We start from the raw sequence: 20,909 nt of genomic DNA, 5'->3' as shown, positions 1-20,909 counted from the left end.
AATAATGATTTCAGAAGAATAAAAATCGATGAGACGTTTTGGAGAAAAATGGGTCAGTTTATTACCATATAGAACTGGAATTAGGCTGCGGAAATGTATGCCTCGTTCGAATTTTCATGGATTCCCTTATAGTGAATCATATAAATTAACTAATAGAGAATACGCTATAACATATTAGTAAATAAACTGAGTTATATAGGAGACTAGGCGTTAAATTACGAAAGTAACATATGCCAAAAAGAACAATGAGTGGAGAAATGTATCCCAAGAGAGGAGGGAGAGATGAAAAGAAGGGATGGTTTGATGGCAAAACAGAAGATTTGAAACAATTCTGAATAAAAGGGTGGAAGAGTTAAAGAGGAGAATGGAGGTATATTGCGGAAACGTCACAAAACCCAGAGAGGATGTGGAGCCAGTTGGAGCTAATTACGATATTGGAGAGATGGGAGACTCGCGGAAGGAGAAGCACTGTACTCCTCCCCCCCCCTCTCCACCCCTCTTCGCTGCCCTCCCCCATAGGCACCGCCATCCTCACGGTCTTCACTCCCTCCACGAATCAGGCGAAGGACCCTCGCGCGCCCATAAAGGGAGCCACCACCGCTCTCACCGCCTCAATGACCACTGCGATAACCGTCCGGTGCATGTGACTCCACACTCAGCTCCTGATCCGAAACCTCCTAACCCCTTCCCCGGCAACGACACTCAGCAAAAGAAGCGAGACGATTAAACGAATCCACGCCTCGAGATTACGATCTCATCTGGCTCCGCCTTCGCCTCCCCCGCACGAGATATCTCCCGACCAGCGGATGCGGGAACCTCCGTGGCCAGAGCCCGCGATATCGGACGTAAGCTGTGGGGATAAGGCCTTATCGTCTCTCTTCGGTGGACTACTCCAGGAAACTCGGAAGAACATTCCTAAGACTGCATAGGGAACATAAGTTTACCGAGTTTAGTCTATCATTCCACGTTGCCCAAGATTCTGTGGACTCGAATTTGAAGAAACACTCCACACACGTTCTCTGGCGGCAGTGTAAACATCCCAATCTCCATCCCACCCTTCTGACCCTAGTTCTCTCACTAGGGTTGACTACGGAATTCCATCAACCCTCGACCTCCTGGTTCTCAAAACTTTATCAAACCCTTAGAGACCGGCACACATAGTTCTCCCGCCGAAGTGCCACCAGGGGTCAAATATGGCTCCGGAAACCCGCTTCACAGTCCGGAGGGTGTCCAGGGACGTAGCCCAGGTGGCGATGCCGGGTGTGCCGGAGCACGGCACACTGGAGATGGTCACGTCGGGGACGGTCCAGCCCGGCCAGGGGTTCGAGCTTGCGCCGGGGCCCCGGCAGTCGTCGCAGTTGACCATAGAGGCATTGCCGCGGCTGGACAACTACCGGAACATGTCGTCGTTGCAAGCTGCACATCGCCCTAGCCTCGGAGAGTTGCACGGCGAGGAGAAGATGGTGGGAGACATTGAGGACAGCAAGGACAAGGTGAGGGGGTGGGGTGCGAGGGACGAGGCGGACGAGACTAAAGGTTTCTCTGTTCCTGGATGTCCAAAACTTGGTTAGCGGACCACAAACTATGAATTTTTCCTGAGATATCATCACATTTAGAAACATTTTGAAGTTTTGTTCGGCAGCCTTGTTCAACTAATTCCGCCATACGAATGTGAATTTTAATTTCGGATGGTTATCAATTAGGTAGATTTCCTCGTTATACGTGCGTCAACTCTACCAGGGATTGCACCATTTTGAAGGATGATTCAAACAATTTAAACAATCCCTACAGGAATATTCAAATACTCTTCGGGCACTTTTAATTTCTTTGACAAAAATAATTATATTTAAAGGCACTTGATTCCATCTGAGGATATTGTTCGAGAGGAATTTCTGATACGATAACCTATTTCAGATGTGGATAAACTATTTAAAATATTTTCCTTTTTTCACAAACTATGATAATTATTTAATGGAATTATCAGCTTTAAAAGCCTCATTTCATAAATGAAATGCATCTTTAGCGAAAAATAAAGTTTAATGGTCTTATGCTTCCGCAGCGATAATCTAAGGGTGCAGAGATAACAAGAATTTCGCTAAGTTTTCAGAGATAATACTATTACGTAAGAGTGCTGATTTATTTCCTTCAACTTATAAAGCTTTCATATCCCATTTGGAACGAAATATGATATGGTGAATTGAATAATGCCAATATTAACGATAACGTAAAAACTAAAGCGAAATTTAAGATTGAAAAATGTACGCATTTAACTTTCTATTGAGTAAAGATATTTAAAATAATCATGAAAATAGCCCATAAGTGTTTATTCTGTAAAATTCAAACGAGAAATTAAAGGTAGAAATGTTAAATTTAAACCTTTCGAAATTCTCTCACACTAATTGAAAAAACGTTGCATTAAGATCCCAATGACTTAAGTTCTGAATTATGTTTGGTCAAAATTTAGGTCCATACAACCGAAAAAGGGTATTTTTTAAATTTTGTACCGTAATTAATTCATTATTAATCAGTTACATTTTAAATTGAATAATTAAATTTTATTCTAATAATCAACCACTCTCATCAGGAGATCCATCAATCGACCATATTAAAACATTGGGGATAGAAGAACTTCTCCTTAGGATTTACAGGGATTTTGGTAAGCCAGAGGATAGATATTTATCTCATTCTCAGGATGATTCTTTCCGTTTGTAGGGATGATTATCTTTTTGCCTAATGATCTCCCACCATTACGTTTTATTAATCTTAGATATTAAAATCTGAATATTTGCTGATTCCCGCTCTCCACACGAATTACAATATCCCCCGGGGTCTTCCGCACAATATTCTTCTTTACCTGGCCAACATATTTGCCTCCTTATCGTCTTGGTGGGATCTTACTTTCTATCGTTTTCCTAATGAGTCCATTGCACCATATTTTGAGTCCAAATTGTTCCCGATTCATCCGGTTCTGATACGCTTTTCTGTGCTCTGTGTAGCCATTTCTTTCTCCACTCTTCAGTATAATGTTTTTTTATGCTTCCCGTAACTGGTCACTATCACTTACCCAATGGCTTTCTAACGTTATAGGAAGGAGATTTGATTTAAAAACACCCTTTTCTTAAAAATAATATCTCAATACTGTTAAAAGTATGAAAAAAGAATCAAAGACTGCGTTTCTACACGAAAGAATATATTACTGTCGACTAGTTTCGCTGCATGGATGCTGTTACAGTGTATCGAAAATAGTCGACAGTTATAAATTCCTTCCTGAGGAAACGCAAAGTCTTTGATTCTTTCTTCTTGCTTTAAAAATGGATTTCCACAAAATATTGGCCTCAAATATCTCTCAAATCAATTCTACTAGTTTAAATTATTAAAACACTTTCATCTCCAAGACTTACAAATGCAAAATAATAATTACAGCAAAGCTTCATATGCCAATCTTACTTGAATTTCTCTTATAGCAGTAATAAATATTTGAGTTAATTCACGAGCTACGAGATAAGTCAATATTATTTAATCGCAAGACTTGTATTAAACATGACTTAAGCCTACTCAGTGAAGAGAAATAAGTAGCCATAATTAAACATGTACTTAGGTTAGTTCCTCTCTTAGCTACTGCTCTGAATTCAGAGGAAGATATGTACTCGAATGAGGAACTGTACCGCCTGCTCACCTGAAGGAGGGCAATCGGGGAAAGCTCGCGAATCCAACCAAATTTATTCCATGATCATAATTTTCAATTCTTTAATTGACTGCTAAATATATTGATTTTTTTCCATTTTAATGCTTCATTTACTATATTTTTATATCGATTTTGCTCTTTCAATGTTTGTGAGAGATTTATTTTTTATAATTTCAAGGGAGCGCTGGTATAATAAAGTTGAAAGAGCTACTGAAATTAGTTTCAGGGACTTCGTGAGAGTCGTGCTGTAACACGCACCGTAGATCCATTCTTCCATTATCACTGATGGTCCAAAGGAGACCTAAGTATTTCACTCCAGTCGGCACACTCTCAGACTTCCCACTAGCCCCTCAACTACCGACTCCTTTTCTCTTGACCCTGGAATCATTTCGAGAGAGAAAGAGAGAGAAGGGTTATCGCGGCAGGTTGCTTTCCGATGGGAGAACTCCCGGAATCGAGAACAGGGATCACCCGAGAGGTTTTCGAGCCAGCACGCGTTTGAGGATTAATGAATTTAGCGGAGTCGAGTGAATTAGCGCCTGACTGGGGCGAGCACCACGAGCATCCATTAGTGGGTGTCTCAATCGTCCCCGCAGAGTTGCCGGTCGGCTCGTGTGATTCCTCCTCCCCCCGGGGGCCACGCGACGTCACGCTGGGGCGCAATTAGCGACCGAACCGAAGGGAAGCTTTTACGTTAATGACCTTCAGCAGTGCACCGCTCAACACGCGGGAGATGACAAGGTGACTGTCGCGGCCGGGCACGCCTCAGCGGACGATGAGTTCCTCTCTTCCGACTATTACAATTAATTATGTGATGCGCTTGGGTGACGCCAAGCTGACCAGAGGAGGGGATAAGAAATGGCTCTTCTAATCGTTATTAAAAAATAAAGAGGGTTGTAGTCAAGGGGTCTCAGCAATTACATACTTCTCATTACTCTTGAGAGACTTGGGCTCACTGCTGTAAATTTCGCTCGAGCTCTGAAGATTGATTGAGGTTTCTACGTAATTACTAATACTGAACTTGTAAAACAAGTGTAACAGATACAGGAAGAGAATCAACGTTTATAAAAGAAAAAGGTTCTCAAGAAATAAATGCTGCAAGTTGAACAATTAGGAGGCTTAAAATAGAGCAGGTAGAGCTATTCCCCTTTCTAGAAAGTGTTTCTAAATTATGTAAAGTAGTAGGGCATAGGAAGAATTGCGTTGGGTAAGATATGAATACAGACGTGAAGAAAAGATTGGAAAAACTTTTAATATGAATTTGTTTTTGCACGATGCAGAAATCTGGTTGTTGGGGAAAGATTATCTGTGAGAATTGTAAGCTTTTGAGATGCGGGTGCAGAGGAGAATGGAAAAGGTAAAATGGAAAGAAAGGAAAACAATCGGATAGGTTCTGGACATGGTGGAGTAAGAGAGAGAATTATTGGCAGAAATCCAAAGGAGGTAGGACCTTTGGACTGGTAATTAAATTGGGAGGGGAGAATTATAGGCAAGCAAGGTAGGCGGGAAGGGAATAAGCATATTTGACGGATTTATACGAGTAGTGCAGGGTTTCACGTTGCATTGTGTTAATTGTGACTTGGAAATGAGCAGTTTAAAAAAATTCCTCATCCGAGATCCACTTAACAGTAAGACTACTATATAGTAATAATACAAAAATTAGGAACCTTGGGAACAAGCTAAATATTTTATTATTAATACTATTTTATATTTTTATTTTTCAGAAGTTTTTCACGAGAGAAATATTCTCAAAAGTGTGTAGGAATATTGAGATGGGCTGATATCTTTCTCAGGGTCATATTTACTCATCAACAAAAGGTCATAAAAACTTTTATTGAGAGAAAAAAACTATCCTCGGGTAGGGCAGTATTGGTCCAACAAGTAAATATTTAAAATTATAATTTTCTTTTAGCTAAATATTTTGAATTCACGTAAAGCATATAATGCAAAAACGTTATCTATGCACTAATTAACATCATAAATGCAGAAAGTGACAATTTGAAACATCTTTTGGCATTAACGACCACCGAGGCAGGCCAACCCTAAGCTTACATTAACTGCTATATCAATGCTGCCTCAGAAGGATTCAGTAATTGGTTTAAGTGCTGAGTCTGGTCAGACTGAACCGAGGCCTCCATGAACGAGCAACAGTTACAGGCCAACTCCGTGTATACCCTCAAGATGGGAATCAGGCAAGCTACACGTGGGGAATTTGGCAAGTCAGTAACAAACCGTGCTTTTTTAAGGTTTGTAGTGCCCGGCTTGATGTGATGCAAAAAATTCACATTTAAGGAATGAGAATTTCATAAATCTATTCTAACAAAAAGTTTAAATAAAGAGTGAGCGTGCCAACTTCAGTCACTAACAGAAACCCTGTCTCAAGAGCTAGAGCAAGCTGCCTGGAGAGCTCAGACCCTTTGAACGTAGATTTAGATTTAGTAACGCCAATACAGAGAACGAGAATTTTTGCAATCATATGGTTAATGTCGAAGGCGCAAATGGGGAAAACGTAGGCAGGACAGAATAATCTCTGAAACCGCTGCTCCCTTTCCGAAAGTGTGGTCTCACGCGTCACTGAGCTGAGAGGTGAGGTGTGTCTGTCCTCTATCTAACCTCCAGCTGATTATTCTAGAAAGAGCGAAATTTTATTTTCTAAAAACATCTCACGAATTAAACCGGTAATAGGTAGCTAATGCCGATTGTTGTGACCCTCACATAGACCGGTATCAGTAATATTAATCAGTAAATCTAATAGTAAATTCCTAAGTCTCAACCATCAATGAATACGCAAGGTGAACCAAGGAAGGATATGCTTGCATTTATAAACAACTCCACCCATTAGAATGGCGATGTAATATTCTTTGTCAAAACGGTTTGATTTTGACGCTGGAAATGTTACAAACGCGATTCAGAGCCGAAGTCCAAATAGGTATTTGGGGCATATGTTTCCGCAATTCTCTGGTGAAAATAATTAAAAAATATTATTACAATGTATTGTCACATTTAGGTTAGAATTAGGAAGTTCACTTTCTCTCTATGCTCCTATTTTGCAAATGCCTTCAATGCGTTGGGTCACATAGAACCCTCGAAAAAATGTGATTGTAAATTTCCCATTAGTTTTCTTTGATTATCATCTACTTGAAATAAAAACAGAAAAAATAAACAATCGTCTTTCATTGTATCATTGAGTATCCACTTTAACCTACACAATCGAATGGAAAAATCAACATCTGATATTGCGGTAAGATGCAAACTTATTGAATGTGTCAAGTGTTAAAAGTAAAACAATTTTACTTCGAGTGTAAGCCATTGTCAAAGATTTGTTGGCGGCAAAGAACACTTCTGCGACACATTAAGAATTGCATTGTTTGATTTAGATAAGATAATAGTGTAAAGGGCCCTCTTTAGCGATGCAGATCGGATTCAAGATAATTTTTTTCTGTAATATTAACATCAAACGCTGCTCTACAACTGGTCAATTGATGACGTTGTGAAGAGGGTAATCAACTTTCCGAATTCAATACGGGTTAGAGGATAAGGATATCTACACTTTAAATAATATCTCCTTATAATAAAAATGGCCTTTGTACACCAAGTACAATGTTGAAAATAGGAGCCGTAATACTCCTACAATAATCTGATATCAAACTATCTATTAACTATTATAGTAGGAATTTCCATGAGTATTCAATTTCAACCAATACTAACAGCAAGATTAAGAACACTAATTTCCATACTACACATTTTCAGCTGTTTTTAGCTGTCTTGAAGTCGCCTTACGGAACATTTCTGGATGCAAAGAGCCATTTAATATCTGAGAATATATCCGCCGAAGCTTGATTACACGGCTGCGCCCATTCTAGACAATATAATTGAATATATTTGTTATTATTTATTAAATACACTTACTTAAGTACACGAGATCATAAGATAAGTTCAAAATGTAATTTTTATTTGCATGAAGTGGTCTTCATTTTTGACATGAAATTACTACGAGGGTCATCCGGAAAGTAGTACCCGTTCGTGAAATAAAGACACAAAAGTAAATATTAACAAACATAAAAAATTTTATTTGAAAGAGGATACTTTAAACTACTTCTCAACATAATCTCCAAGCAAATTAAGGCATTTGTCATAACGTGTGACAAGTTTCTGTATTCCTGCTGCATAGTCCTTCGCCGCCAGCTCATTGAGATACGCGAGGGACCCATCTTGCACAAATTTTTGCATAATGCAGATGGTGTTTAACAATTTCATGAACAATTGTTCGAGAAACATTGGGAAAATGCTCACAGATGTCATCAATTGTGACGCGCCGATCGTTCCTCACGAATTCAACTGAGCTCACCAGTTGGTCTGTAATGACAGACGGTCTCCCCGAACGCTCATCGTCGTGTGTGTTCCCCCTCCCCATGTTGAAGTTGCGACACCACCGCCGAACAGACGACTCGTCCATTACATTGTCTCCATACACCTCCTTTAATTGGCGATGAATATCACATGGGCGAACGTTTCTTGCATTGAGGAATTTAATCACTGCCCTCACTTCACAACTGGCGGCGTTCTCAATTTTTTTAAACATTGTAAACAATCACAGAAACAACACAGGCAATGCTAGCGTCACGCAACTTGGCTCAGAGAAGGCAGACAAGCCACTGAAGCTATCTGACCTCGTCCAGCGGCTACTCGCGTCGTCAGCACTTCATGCGGCACGAACGGGTACTAATTTCCGGATGACCCTCGTATAACATTGTAATCAAGATGTTGCGTACATTGATCGGGTGAGAAAGAAAAAGTCGCAAACGTTGAAACAATACAAAAATAATTAATCAATGTATAAAATAAATACATTACTAGTACAATTATTATCAACGTAATTATATGATCACAAACTCTAAAAATTATAAAATAAATTTCCAAGTTTCCTAAAGCCGATTATTCTGATACGCGCAGTAAAAATAACTGAGAACACTGGAGGGAGGGGCAAAGATGAGCCATTTTTTTCGTCCCAAACAATTGGATAATCGGCCAAATCTGGATTTCCATGAGTCAATATGCTTTGTTAGACATTTCCGAAAGATGCATGTGAAGGCTGCTTGGAATTAAGTGATCAGTTATTGAGCACAAAAGAGAATTTGAATTGTTGAACGCAAGTGTATTCATTCGTGGGTACATATGTTTATTATCAATGATTGGGGATTAATGTTGGCGGACATTTCCCCTGAAAATCTTCACCAAAACATTTGTAAGTGGAGATATAACCTTTCATGTTGACCAAGAATATACGAGATAGTGATGAAACCTTTCATTATTCAGGTTTCCCAAAATTAACTACGTTTCAGAAATCTGTATAAAATGGATAAGGAAAAGTAAAAGAAACAATAGGTTCACTCAAGCAATTTGCCCCGAAAAACTCAGTTTACATACCCTCCATTTTTTTTAACTCCACGTATCTTCTACCTCTCTTTATTCCATCAATCGCGCCTAATCTTTCCCTCCTCCTACCTCGTCTAATCAACATTCTCACCTCCATCACAGTCCTCTATAATCAATTTCCATTAAATATGCCACGTCCACCATTCCTGCCTTCATAGTTCTCCCCACAGCCTTCTCTTATTCCCACTTCATTTTCCCTAACTGTCCATTTTACTTGTTCTACCCTCCTCCATACACCCACATGGAAATCCCCAATTCTTTGGCTATGATCTTACCTCAACAACTAAGTTTAGAAGTGATGAAAAACTGTTATTTACGAAATCATTCGCTAGCCTATTGCTAACATCATTTCTTAGGGTACTTTTCGTCAATTTCTTTATCTTCGTAAAAATTTTTTTATTTTTTTTCCTTCGCCGATAAAGAGAAACCATTCGATATCTTGCATAAGCAACAAAAATAGAAAAGAAAATTTATGAATTTTAAGTGAATGCATCTCTCTTTCTTGTTTCCAGGACCCGACCAAGGGCGAGGGGCATAGCGCTGGTGGACACGGTATCAAACTCGGATGGATTCAAGGCGTGCTCATCCCGTGCCTCCTCAACATCTGGGGAGTAATGCTCTTCCTGCGACTTTCGTGGGTCGTGGGGCAGGCTGGCATCGGTAAGTGGTCACCAAAACCTCTCCCAACTACTCTTGTAACCACTGACGAATCGGCTGACGCTTTTCCGGTAACGGCTAATGTGATATCATTCGCTAACCTAACGGACCCCATGCTTGTCCCGCTGCTTTGAAGACGACTAACGAGAGACTTCAACGTGTGTTGTTAAGAGTTGCAGAATTTACACTTAGAAAGCGTAGTCCATGAACCTGTTATAATAATTATATTTCTAGAATTACTTAAAATATTAATTATTAAATAACAATCAAGCAAAAAATAATCTTGATGCTACGTTCCTGGAGCGAAATCATCTCCTTACAAACCCTATTGGTCATTTTCAGGGTACTTTGTAGAAGTAGATGAATAATTCATTGGTATAAATTAATTAAAAAACATGTTCGTCAATTAAAAGAAGAGAAATTAACATTTTTAGAGGTCCACAGAGTCAAATTTTGATTGATTTCAATTGAAATCTCTTTGGCGTGAACCGAAATCTACCGTCTCAAATCATTTGGAAGTTTGAGTATTTTTCTTGCCAAGGTATAAGTAGTCTTCAACCAAGAAGTCAATTTGATGAGTTAAGGCTAAAATAACCTTACGACTTTCACGCGGTTTAGCAGCAAAGGCCGCCCGTGTACAGGATCAGAGTAATCATTCCATTTCCGCTGTTGTCTGTAGTTTCCCAGAAAAACCTGTCAACCCGGGATATCGGTATGAGGATTACTTTGTAGCAGCTCTCCAAATGATCCCATTCCCAGGCAATGTCTTCACTCCCTCATAGTTTCTTGCACCAATATTTTCCAATACCTTTTTCTCATAGCTCATTATGGACCTTCCTCGGAAATTCTTTCCTTCTACGATTCCCCTTTACTTCAATTACGGACTTAGATAAGCTATGGCTCCTCAGAACGCACCCAATAAGTTTCCATCGTCTTCATATTAGTGTCCTATATCAGCTTCACTCTTTGGCGTATTTATTCATTTGATACTCTGTCTATTTCCAGCAGTATTCCGAAACACCATATTCCTACTGTCTTCAACCTTCTTATTGCACTCTAACTTATTTAAGTATCCAAGTAAACACATCCGAGGACTGTTTTGACAGGTGATGGTGGCGTTAATCTTGAACTGAATTACTCAACGGGGTGTGAAAGTCACTCGCCAGGGCGTGGGGTCAGAGAGTAGTATCATTTACTTAACTTATCAAGGCGAAGGCTTAGAGCTTTGCAGAAAAAACTTCCCGAATAAGAGAGTTAAGGCCAATACTAATTTGTAATAAAATCTTGAGATATTACTTTCCCTGCTGCTACTATCGTCCAGCTCTCGCAACTGTAGAAATGTAGACTACAGGCCTGTATATCGTATAAATTTTAACTAGTCGATTTCTTGTGTCTATCCTAGTAATTTTGCCGTTATCTGTTATTTCTTCTAATGGAAAGCCTAATTTTCCCTTCATATTCTGCTTACTACATCCCTCTTGCCTTTCCCGTCGCGTTGATTTTACTGCCAAAGGAGCAAAACACTATTCCAATTATTACCAGCTCGTCTTTCCCTGGTCCTATTTGAAAAATAACTTCCTACAATGGCTGCAAACCATTACCTTAGTTTTTAACTTTTTCATCTTGAGGTTGCACTTTTTCTTATTCCTCTCAAAAGCGGTCAGTATACTTTTGGGTGTATTCTTTCTTCTCTGCATGCATGGCTATTTTTTCCGCAAAACGTAGCTCATATTTCCTCTCCCCGTGCATTCGTACGCCAGAGAACGATCCGGTGACCGAAAAAATCGCGCAGCTTCACTGAGGATTCAGGCTTGAAGAATTAAACCTTGGACGGTTGTGGCTACCATGACGCATGAGAGAGGCAAATGCGATTGAGATTTTATTCATACCGATTAAAGAAACTCTTGATGCAATCCTTTCAGCGCAGAGGATTCTTTCGAAATACATGCCTTATTAGGTACGTGTCATTCGCACCACGTTAAACAGTCACACCCAATTTATGTTATCAAGTGTCACTGGGAGTAAAACGACCACATTTTCCTGTCTACCAAACATTTTTATATGGCCGAGGACAACGAATGAACGCATGATATCAACAGTCGCAAAAATACATGGCATCTTGGTCAAAGAGGATAATATCTCAGGGCTCAGATTTACCAAACGAGTATGCTTGAAGTTAAAAACCATAGGGTCAATTTTTCAATGACCTAAAGGACTCACCTTTAAAATTTTGTCTATTTTTTAGTAAATTTTATTTTGCATTAAGTGGATTTCAGAACGCGGTGATTTTTAACGGGGGTATTGTGGGACAAGAGGGTGACACCCTAAGAGTGTCGCAAAATTTATTTAGTACCATGATGTTCATAACTTACATTATTTTAAGTAAATCTGGTGCAATAATTTTGCAATTTAAAAAATTTAATCCTCTATGACCTTTTGATTAAAAATCTTTTCAAATAAACAGATTGCGTGTTATCAATTATAAATATATGAAGGAATGAATTAAACATACGCCAAATTTTATGAAGTAATAGGTGTGCCATCAAACATAATTTTATCAATTTGGGGGTGCCGCGAGTAGAATAAGATTGAAAAACACTGACCTATCGAACGAGAAAAAACTAATTCATCCGCCAAAGAAGTTGATGACAAGAAACTAGCCGTCATGGTAACACTCATACTAAACTCAAACTAACGACTTTATCACACCCAAACGACTTAAACCTTCCAACACGATATTTTCATTGTACAACACAAATACAATACTGTCAATCAATCCCATTATGATTATTTAACCTATTTATGGTGGGATATAATCAAAACTGCTAGTAAAACGTCAATAGACGCTGCTGTTACAAAGATAACACATGGGATATCTAATCCATTGTCCACTATTATCGGATATTTCTCGCGAGGAATAGGTCACTACTGAATGTGTATTTTATCAATGGTGCTGTGGATTAAGGATTATTATTTTCATGCAATTTCATTTAGATACGAATTGGATACGTCAAAGGATGTAAATAATGCAAATAATAAATAAATATGCACACAAACACACACACACACACACAATAGGGATTTTTCCCGGAGGAAGCGTCCCGGTAAATTAAAGTCAAGCCCTCCGATCAGTAGCCCATCACTCTACCCACTGGACTACTATTCACAAAAAATATACCACACAATTCAATTAATGTTTTGTTTATTTTGTTTTCAGTTCATTCGCTCATCATCATTGGGATCTCTGCCCTCGTCTGCGTGCTCACCACTCTCTCACTCTCTGCCATCAGCACTAACGGAGAAGTAAAAGGAGGTAAGAGATATCTCAAATAATCTGTATATTTCTCATATCATTGCCCTCAATTTTAAGTCATTCTCTCTATTCCTACAACCAATAAGGATCTTTCCAGCCTCTTGAACAGTTAAGTTAGACGTTTTCATATGATTAAATACAAGGCTTTGGGTATAGACTGATAGCCGTACGATTATTTACTACCGATCGTGAATTGGGTAAATGGAGAAGCATTTCTCAACCCCTGGGACTCTCTAAACATATTCCAAGAGATAGATAAAAACGGTAAATGGTCGAGGAACCATTGATAGATAGAGTTCTTGCGTCCTGTAGTTGTCACTGGTGTGGAAGTACGTGCTATTATTACAGGTAATCTACCGGTTTAGGTAGGTTTTGGATGGACACAAATACCAAATTATTCTCTTGTCTCTCTTAAAAAAAACACAACGCCCTACTCTACAAGTCCCTCTTCATCTCCAAATACTTCCATCCTCCCTAGTTTCCCCTTAATAATCACCATGTGCTTTCCGGTGTGATTAGTCTCAGGAAGTTTGGTTTTACGGCGTCGCAAACTGCGCAATCGATCAGAGTGCGATACAAAATCACGCTCGCTGTCTGTAATTTGTTCATCTCACATAAAAAACAGCGCATGGATTAGTGCCGTCTTTTTTTTCCACCCAGAGATATCGTAGGCATGAAATCGTGGTATGATAGCAGAGCAAAAGCGGATGCATGTATATGAAGCCTAATCCTTTCTCCGTTTAGGTGGCATCTACTACATTATCTCGAGGTCCTTGGGCCCGGAATTTGGAGCCTCCGTGGGCATCGTGTTCGCTTTCGCCAACGCCGTGGCCGCGTCCATGAACACCATTGGCTTCTGCGATTCGCTCAACAACCTGCTGAAGGAGAACGGCCTGAAGATCGTCGATGGCGGCGTCAATGACGTTCGAATCGTAGGCGTGGTCGCCATCTTCATCATGGTCATCATTTGCGCCATCGGAATGGAGTGGGAATCTAAGGTAAGAACTCTGCACCACCTTAACAGCATAACATTAAATGCTGCTTTTGCGGATTGACTTTCACCCAATGTACCAGGAAACTCTCGCAAAAGTGCTCCAAGTAAGTAGGATTAGTATCCACCCATGAAATTAGCGAGAAAGAATTCGGTATTTGCTTGGCGTATGATGTACACCAACTTACTTTACTCTCTTCAGTATTTATGCCGAAGAGCTCATTAATAAGACCTTAGAAAAAGCAAAAGGTGTTTTGGTGGGAGGAGAAATGATAAAGACATATGATGACGTGAGAAGTAAAATTGATCACGCCACAATTGGCGTAATTCAAAGAGCAATAATATATGATGGGAAGTGTTGTAAAATGGTAGGATGGGGGAAAGAATGTGGAATAAGATTCTCAATGAGCATAAAAGTTGGAAAGAAAAGAAAGTTGACTGTAGTAATGACAATCACATAGCCGCAGCAGAAAAAATTTTGAACAAGTTGAACCATTTCAGCGTTTTGGAAGATAGTTAGGTTGGGATAGAAGCTGTAACGAGGAAATAAGAAAGAGGACATCTTTGGGAATAAAAGCTTTCAAAGAGGTCAAAGGACTGCAGACAGTGTAGCTGACTCCAAAAAGAACTAAGAAAGAGGTTCAATAAATAATTTGTTTGTAATACATATGTCTTACAGCAGTGAAACATGGGTAATGAAAAAAAATATGAAAAGTAATGAAAATTTTTTGAAATATGATTGTGGAGAAGAATGCCTGAGGTAAAGTGGACTGATAGATTGAGAAATGAGGAAACGACGACGAAACTAGCTAAAGGAAAACAACTACGGAGAGAAATCAAAAGGAGGAGGATATCTCGGTTGAGCCTACATCACACCAAAGCTGCTTACTAAGAAGAGGGATAAAATAGAAAGAAAGAGAGGAAAGGGAAGTAAAAATATTGTAATAATTGATAAGAATTGGCAGACGTTACTGGCACAAATGAAAGAAGATGATGCGGACCGGGTGCGATGGAGGACATCTAGTTAAAACCTGTCTTTAAACATTTCCACTGGAAAGAGAGATGCACATGAATCCTACCCCAGATTTTACATCAGATAATCGTTTCTGTGCTTCACCAATTATTACTATCATCAAACTCCGTATGTATGAACTAATATATCTGGGAAACTGGCTTGTTATTTGAGAAACGGGCCCTAGATCAATTACTCGAATTTTTCTGTCGACATTTTGAAGGCTAATACTTGTATTGTTCTTAGGGTGTTGAAATTAATATCACAGAAACATTTGGGAAATAGCTCGAAAATCTGAGAATATGGTAAAGTTTTGTCTTTGAAGCCTCGGCAGCAAGATACTTGGCCTTGTATAGACCTCCAGAAGACTTCAAATGATCTTTAGTAATCCTATGCCCAACAAAAGCTGAGATAAATGTTAAAAGAGGAGTTATAGCTAAAGCAGGCGGTGTGGTTCTGGTATTTGAGCGATATTTTGAGCAACAATGGAGATAGTAGTAGCGGTATTTAAAAAAAATAGCGTTACAAAATAATTGTTTGCAAAAATACAGAAAATTATGGTCGATAAACTCGGTAAAGAAACAAGTAAAAGATTACTATGCATGGAGGTTGATAAGGATTCGATTTCATACAGGGTATGGAATCAAAATCTGGTTTATGTCGCCAGAGAATCAGTGTAAATGAGAATCTCATGAGCGGAGGTTAAGTAGAAGATTGCATAAGGTAAATTGGACAACAAGGAAGACAAACGACGAAGTGTTTCATATGGTGAGAGATAGAAAGAGAGAGAGTTGGTGGGTAAATTCCTAAGAAAATAAAATAGTGCGCGGAGGAAAATATTGAAAGGTAATAGGAAGAACTGAAGATATTAAATTAAGAGTAAGCAAGAGGAAGCCCATGCGCAGAGTTACCAGGGATCGCTCAAAACCTACGTTTATATGCTGAATACTTTGAACAAAAATGAATATTCAATCACGCATACATGCCTCCCATACAAGTTCATACCTCTATTCCACTGTTCCATCCCTCACAGGGGTATGGGGTGTTAGGTTTTCAGTCATTGGAATATTTGGTTATTATTGGACACCATTATTTTTAGTGGAGTCCTAATTGCCGTATATTGTGTTTCTGCTGTTTCAGTAATGAATGTTGCAAAAGGGAAAAGGATCACTCATATTGGTCAGTTTTGTAGTAAATTTCCCTCCTTGACCACTCGTTGCAGTCTCTCTCCCCATCGTGATCTGCAGCTGACATCATTCCCACTATGTCACCGTGCTTCATCGTGAAGGTAATATCCGTCCTTCCAGAGCTACCAAATAAGGTTTTCTCACAATAATGTGACACTTCCTATCCATTCATGAAATGAAGGTTACGCTATAATCGTGTGACGTTTGGAGTTTACTGATGAGCTCTTTTTTGGCGAATTTGATGTTTTCTGAATTTTATATTCGATTAATTGCGATTGTTACTTGCACATGCGTTATGCAATAGGGATGATATTCTGGTTTAAATATGGAAAATAATTTGAATATGAATCGTATCCGAGTCTAAATTGGGATCAAGAAAAAGGGCGTTCAAATCTTATAGTTTTTCTTCGTGATTATTTACTGTTCACATTTAAAATCATCCTATCTTCACATTTTCCGTTCTACCAGAATTAGAACGGCAAAGAAAAATATCGATGTATCCTGATCTATTCTTTCCCTTTCCTCCTCGATGTTTTACAGGCCCAAAACCTTTTGGTGGTCATCATCGTCGGCGCAATTATCGACTTCATCGGGGGTGCCATTAGGGGTCCAGCAAGTGATCTCGATAAGGCGCGGGGATTTACCGGACTGAGCGGTAAGTAAACAACACACGTTTAGGTATGAATGCCAATCTATCTTCCACGATTATCAGGGATGGCCAGCAATCGCGTAAAAAAATAACCCAATCAAACTATATCCATCACTTCAAATCGAATACTGGCAATTACAATGCAGGCATTTACGGTGGTTATTTTTAATTCCCTTTGCAAAAAATGTACAACTGCTTTGCAAAAATAATTACAGAAATTCCAACTCAAGAAAATTTAAATAAAATATGACGATCTATTTGATATATTTTTCTTGTAGAATTCTATTCTATGACAACGTAAGTAACCATTTACATTAAATGAATCGGTATTCACTTTTTAAAAATCTTGTGACCAATGCCAAAATATATATTTATAAGAATAATAGTGCGTAAAATGTAAACTTAGGAAGTGGAATTAGTTATAATATTTGCCTTTCAAGTGAAAAACTATTGAAATTGAATTTCTTTTAATTTTTTGCAGCTGAAGTGTTCAAGGAGAACTCGTACCCAGAATATCGCTTCAGTGAGAACGTTAACCAGGACTTCTTTTCAGTATTCGCCATCTTTTTCCCATCTGTAACCGGAATACAAGCAGGAGCCAACATTTCTGGAGATCTTAAGGTTAGATTGAGGCCAGGGTGCCAAGAATTTTCTTCACTCTATTCTGTTGTGTACAAATTATTATTTCGATAATGTTAAAATATTTAATATATATTTTTTCAAGTAAATAAATTATTCACGTGATATATAGTATGGCAAATGTACAACATCCTACCCATCTACATTAAGTATCTGATCAATCGAGAAGAATTAAATCTCTTTGAGTTTAAGCCTTGGGTGATTTCTCTACGGGCCAGATTTATTTTTCGAATGAAAAAACTAGCTCAGAATATGACGAACACGAGTAAGTAGTCTAAAAAGGTACTTTTTGGTTCCATTTTTATTTTCAAATACATGATAACACCAGAAAATGTATTTTATGTTACGTTACGTTTGGAGGATTCATTGTAAAATATATCCATGGCTGCACTGTATTAGTTTATGGGAAAAACTCATTTGAATTGGACACATGTTTTCTCAGATTAAGGTGTATTATTTGGCAGCTCCTTAAATGTCAATGGGCATATGTTTTGTGTAGTTATGAAATCCGATCGAACCAAGGGTTCCATTTATAAGGCAACAAAATATTTCAAAGATAGTTACTGTTTAAGAACATTTTTTTCTCCTTTGCTAGGTCCAAAGTCGATTCCTGTTCTACTTTGTGGTTCCTCTTTTATAAAAATCACTCAAAACTACTAGAGAGTGTCCAAAATATATATATTCTGCGATTAGTATTGTATTAGTTTGGTGTCAATACATTTGAAATTAGTTACGATGTAATTAGAAGTCAATTAGATAAATTATTCTTGGATATACTAAGAAAAGTAGCTGGTTGAATGCTTTTATACCGCCTAACACGCACTCATGCTAGGCGGCCAAAACTTTTGGAAAAAAGTAAAACCTAATAGATTCAATGAGCTTTACCTACCTACCTATGTCAATTTTCCTTACTTATACATGCAGAAGTAATTACCCATATTCTATCTTATTGCATCGGATAATGAGCGACTTTAATTATGAGGGTAGAAAAAGAAACTTTGCACTTCCACATAAAGATTTTGTATTTCACACGGCCATTGTTTCGATACTGCGCATCATTATCAGGTGATGATGATGCGCAGCATCGAAACCATCGTCGTTTGAAGTATTAAATCTGTATGTGGAAGCGCCAAGTTTCTTTTTCTACCCTCATCATGAAGGAATTCCGCAAAGTTAAATGTGAAACCATTATGACTTTAATTATACATTTTATAATATGGACATTTTTTAGCTATCAACAGTTTCCTCCTGAAAAGTTTAAGTCGTGTGTTACAACTAACATTTTCTTTTTCTTAGTTTGTGATGATGCTTTAAATATGATTGTTTTTGTACACTTGATGAGCGTACATTAATTGTGAAAAACCATAAATCTCTACATTAGTAAATTTATTTAGTTTTTCGTGTTTCTTTAAATAGTCTATACGTATGCATTTGGGGATCGAGATGGTGCGGGGGCTAACGTACTGGCTTCCCACCCTGAGGGCACGGGTTCAAATCCCGGCGGTGTTGAATATTTTTCAGAGGTATCTCGGTCCCTACTTGAGGTGCTTTGTGGAGGGCACTTTGAGTGAGTACGCCGTCCGTCGGATGGGACGTTAAGCCGCGGACCCCTTGGCGCCTTTCGTAAAGAGTAGGCTAATGCCGACGCCGGGTTTCTCTCCACCCTTCATCCTTTCCTGTCCTTCCCCTATGGCGCAAATGACCTTAGCTGTCGGTCGCCTCCCCTCAAAACTACTACTACGTATGCATTTCATGATTGTGCTAATATGCTGACGCAGAAATAGTGTAGTCTGTCGCATTTTTCTGTTCAAGTATTTAGTAATTACCACCAATTTTGTTTCTTTCTGTCCCATGTTGTTTTCTGTGTATTAAAATTATACCTTTAATGTAAAAGCTTATGCTCTCTAATGCTCGCCTTGTTTAATGGAAATCTTTGTCCCGTAATTAACATTACTGTTATTATTAAAAATAATTTTTAAATAAAAATTAATCTTTCCGCAGGATCCAGCCGACGCCATTCCAAAGGGAACCCTTTTGTCCCTTCTCATTTCCATGGTGTCATACGCCGTGTTTGTCTTGTTGGCCGGAGGTGCTGCCCTCCGGGACGCCAGCGGTAGCGTTGAGGATTTAGTGAACGGCACGATCACCAGCTGCGTCGCCTCTCACAACTGCACTTACGGGCTCCAAAACAATTATTCCGTGAGTCTATCGGAAACAATTCAATACTACATCAAACTATCACACTATTATATTACAGTTTTCTCCTGTGATTCTGCAAATATCGAAATTTCCAAGAACAGCACATTAAGGAGGTGAGAAGATATTATAGTTTGAATAATACAGTAATAAGCAAACTTAAAAAAATATCTGTTTGAATCAGTTGACTTTGAATGATGGAAATGATATACAAAATCCTTTCACGTGATTATTAATGTATAGTTTTATTTTACCATAGACATAGAAGGATTTATTCCATTATTCTCTTTGTGTATTAATAACCAGGAGAAGGAAAAAGATTATGAATCGAATAAATTAACAGACTACATTAATTTAACACCCCACGCTGCATTAAACTGTACTTTGATTACTCATACGTCCTTCCATCCCTCTTTTCGTCCAACAAGCATATCCTTTCCCTTCCCATACCTAGATTGCCATAAGTCCTCCCCTCCATAAGTTTAAATTTCGCCCAAATAAAGACCACTATCTATCTATCTATCTATCTCCATAAGTTCAAAGCAATCGGTTTCCAATCTAAATATTCTTCATCCACGTTTCCTACCTATCTTGAATTAATCACAACAGCGTGCTCTTCTGCCCCACCGTGCTTACTTCATCGTTTCATTACCTATCTGTCCATTGCCTTGTCTATCCTTTCCCTCTCCTATATCTCAAAAATATACGCCTATCAGCTTGCCTCCATGACCGCGTTTCCGCGCCATACAAAACTACGCTCAAATTGAGAAATTTGACGAGCCGTTTCTGAACATTCTGAGTCAAATGTCCTAGTTAACTATTCTCTCCTAAATGTGAAAGCTTCTTTGCCAAACTCAATTCTTCTCCTTATATTCCAACTACTTCGAACATTTTGCTACAAAACTATTATAAGATAGGTAAACTAATTCACTTGATGTAGTTTTTTCCCTCCTATTTTTACTTTTGACTTCGCTTTCCTCTTTCTCGAAAACCTCATAAACTTTTCAAAGAAGTGTTAAGTAGATTGATTCTCATCCCATAACTATCGCCTTGATTTCCTAAATGCGCTCAGCAATGTTTATAACTCCTTGGTTGACTTGCAAACTTAAGTTTTATCCTCAAAACTAATTGATTTTACGAAATC

The 20,909-nt window shown here is 38.6% G+C and overlaps 1 protein-coding gene across 1 annotated transcript in view; it reads left to right on the top strand.

The window, feature by feature from the left end:
• Nucleotides 1-1,193: 1,193 nt before the first annotated feature.
• Nucleotides 1,194-20,909, top strand: part of NKCC (sodium potassium chloride cotransporter) — a 38,950-nt gene continuing 19,234 nt past the window's right edge. The window contains exons 1-7 of the mRNA XM_071593985.1: nucleotides 1,194-1,493; nucleotides 9,634-9,781; nucleotides 12,996-13,091; nucleotides 13,836-14,089; nucleotides 16,822-16,936; nucleotides 17,412-17,551; nucleotides 19,571-19,768. Of these exons, the coding sequence (XP_071450086.1) occupies nucleotides 1,194-1,493; nucleotides 9,634-9,781; nucleotides 12,996-13,091; nucleotides 13,836-14,089; nucleotides 16,822-16,936; nucleotides 17,412-17,551; nucleotides 19,571-19,768 (1,251 nt within the window). The remainder of the gene's footprint in view (nucleotides 1,494-9,633; nucleotides 9,782-12,995; nucleotides 13,092-13,835; nucleotides 14,090-16,821; nucleotides 16,937-17,411; nucleotides 17,552-19,570; nucleotides 19,769-20,909) is intronic.

This window comes from Hetaerina americana, unplaced genomic scaffold (genome assembly GCF_022747635.1).
Source record: "Hetaerina americana unplaced genomic scaffold, ioHetAmer1.1.p SCAF_6, whole genome shotgun sequence".
Classification (NCBI taxonomy): domain Eukaryota; kingdom Metazoa; phylum Arthropoda; class Insecta; order Odonata; family Calopterygidae; genus Hetaerina; species Hetaerina americana.
Note: the sequence above shows the minus strand (reverse complement) of the source record. Positions and strands in the feature narration are given on the sequence as shown.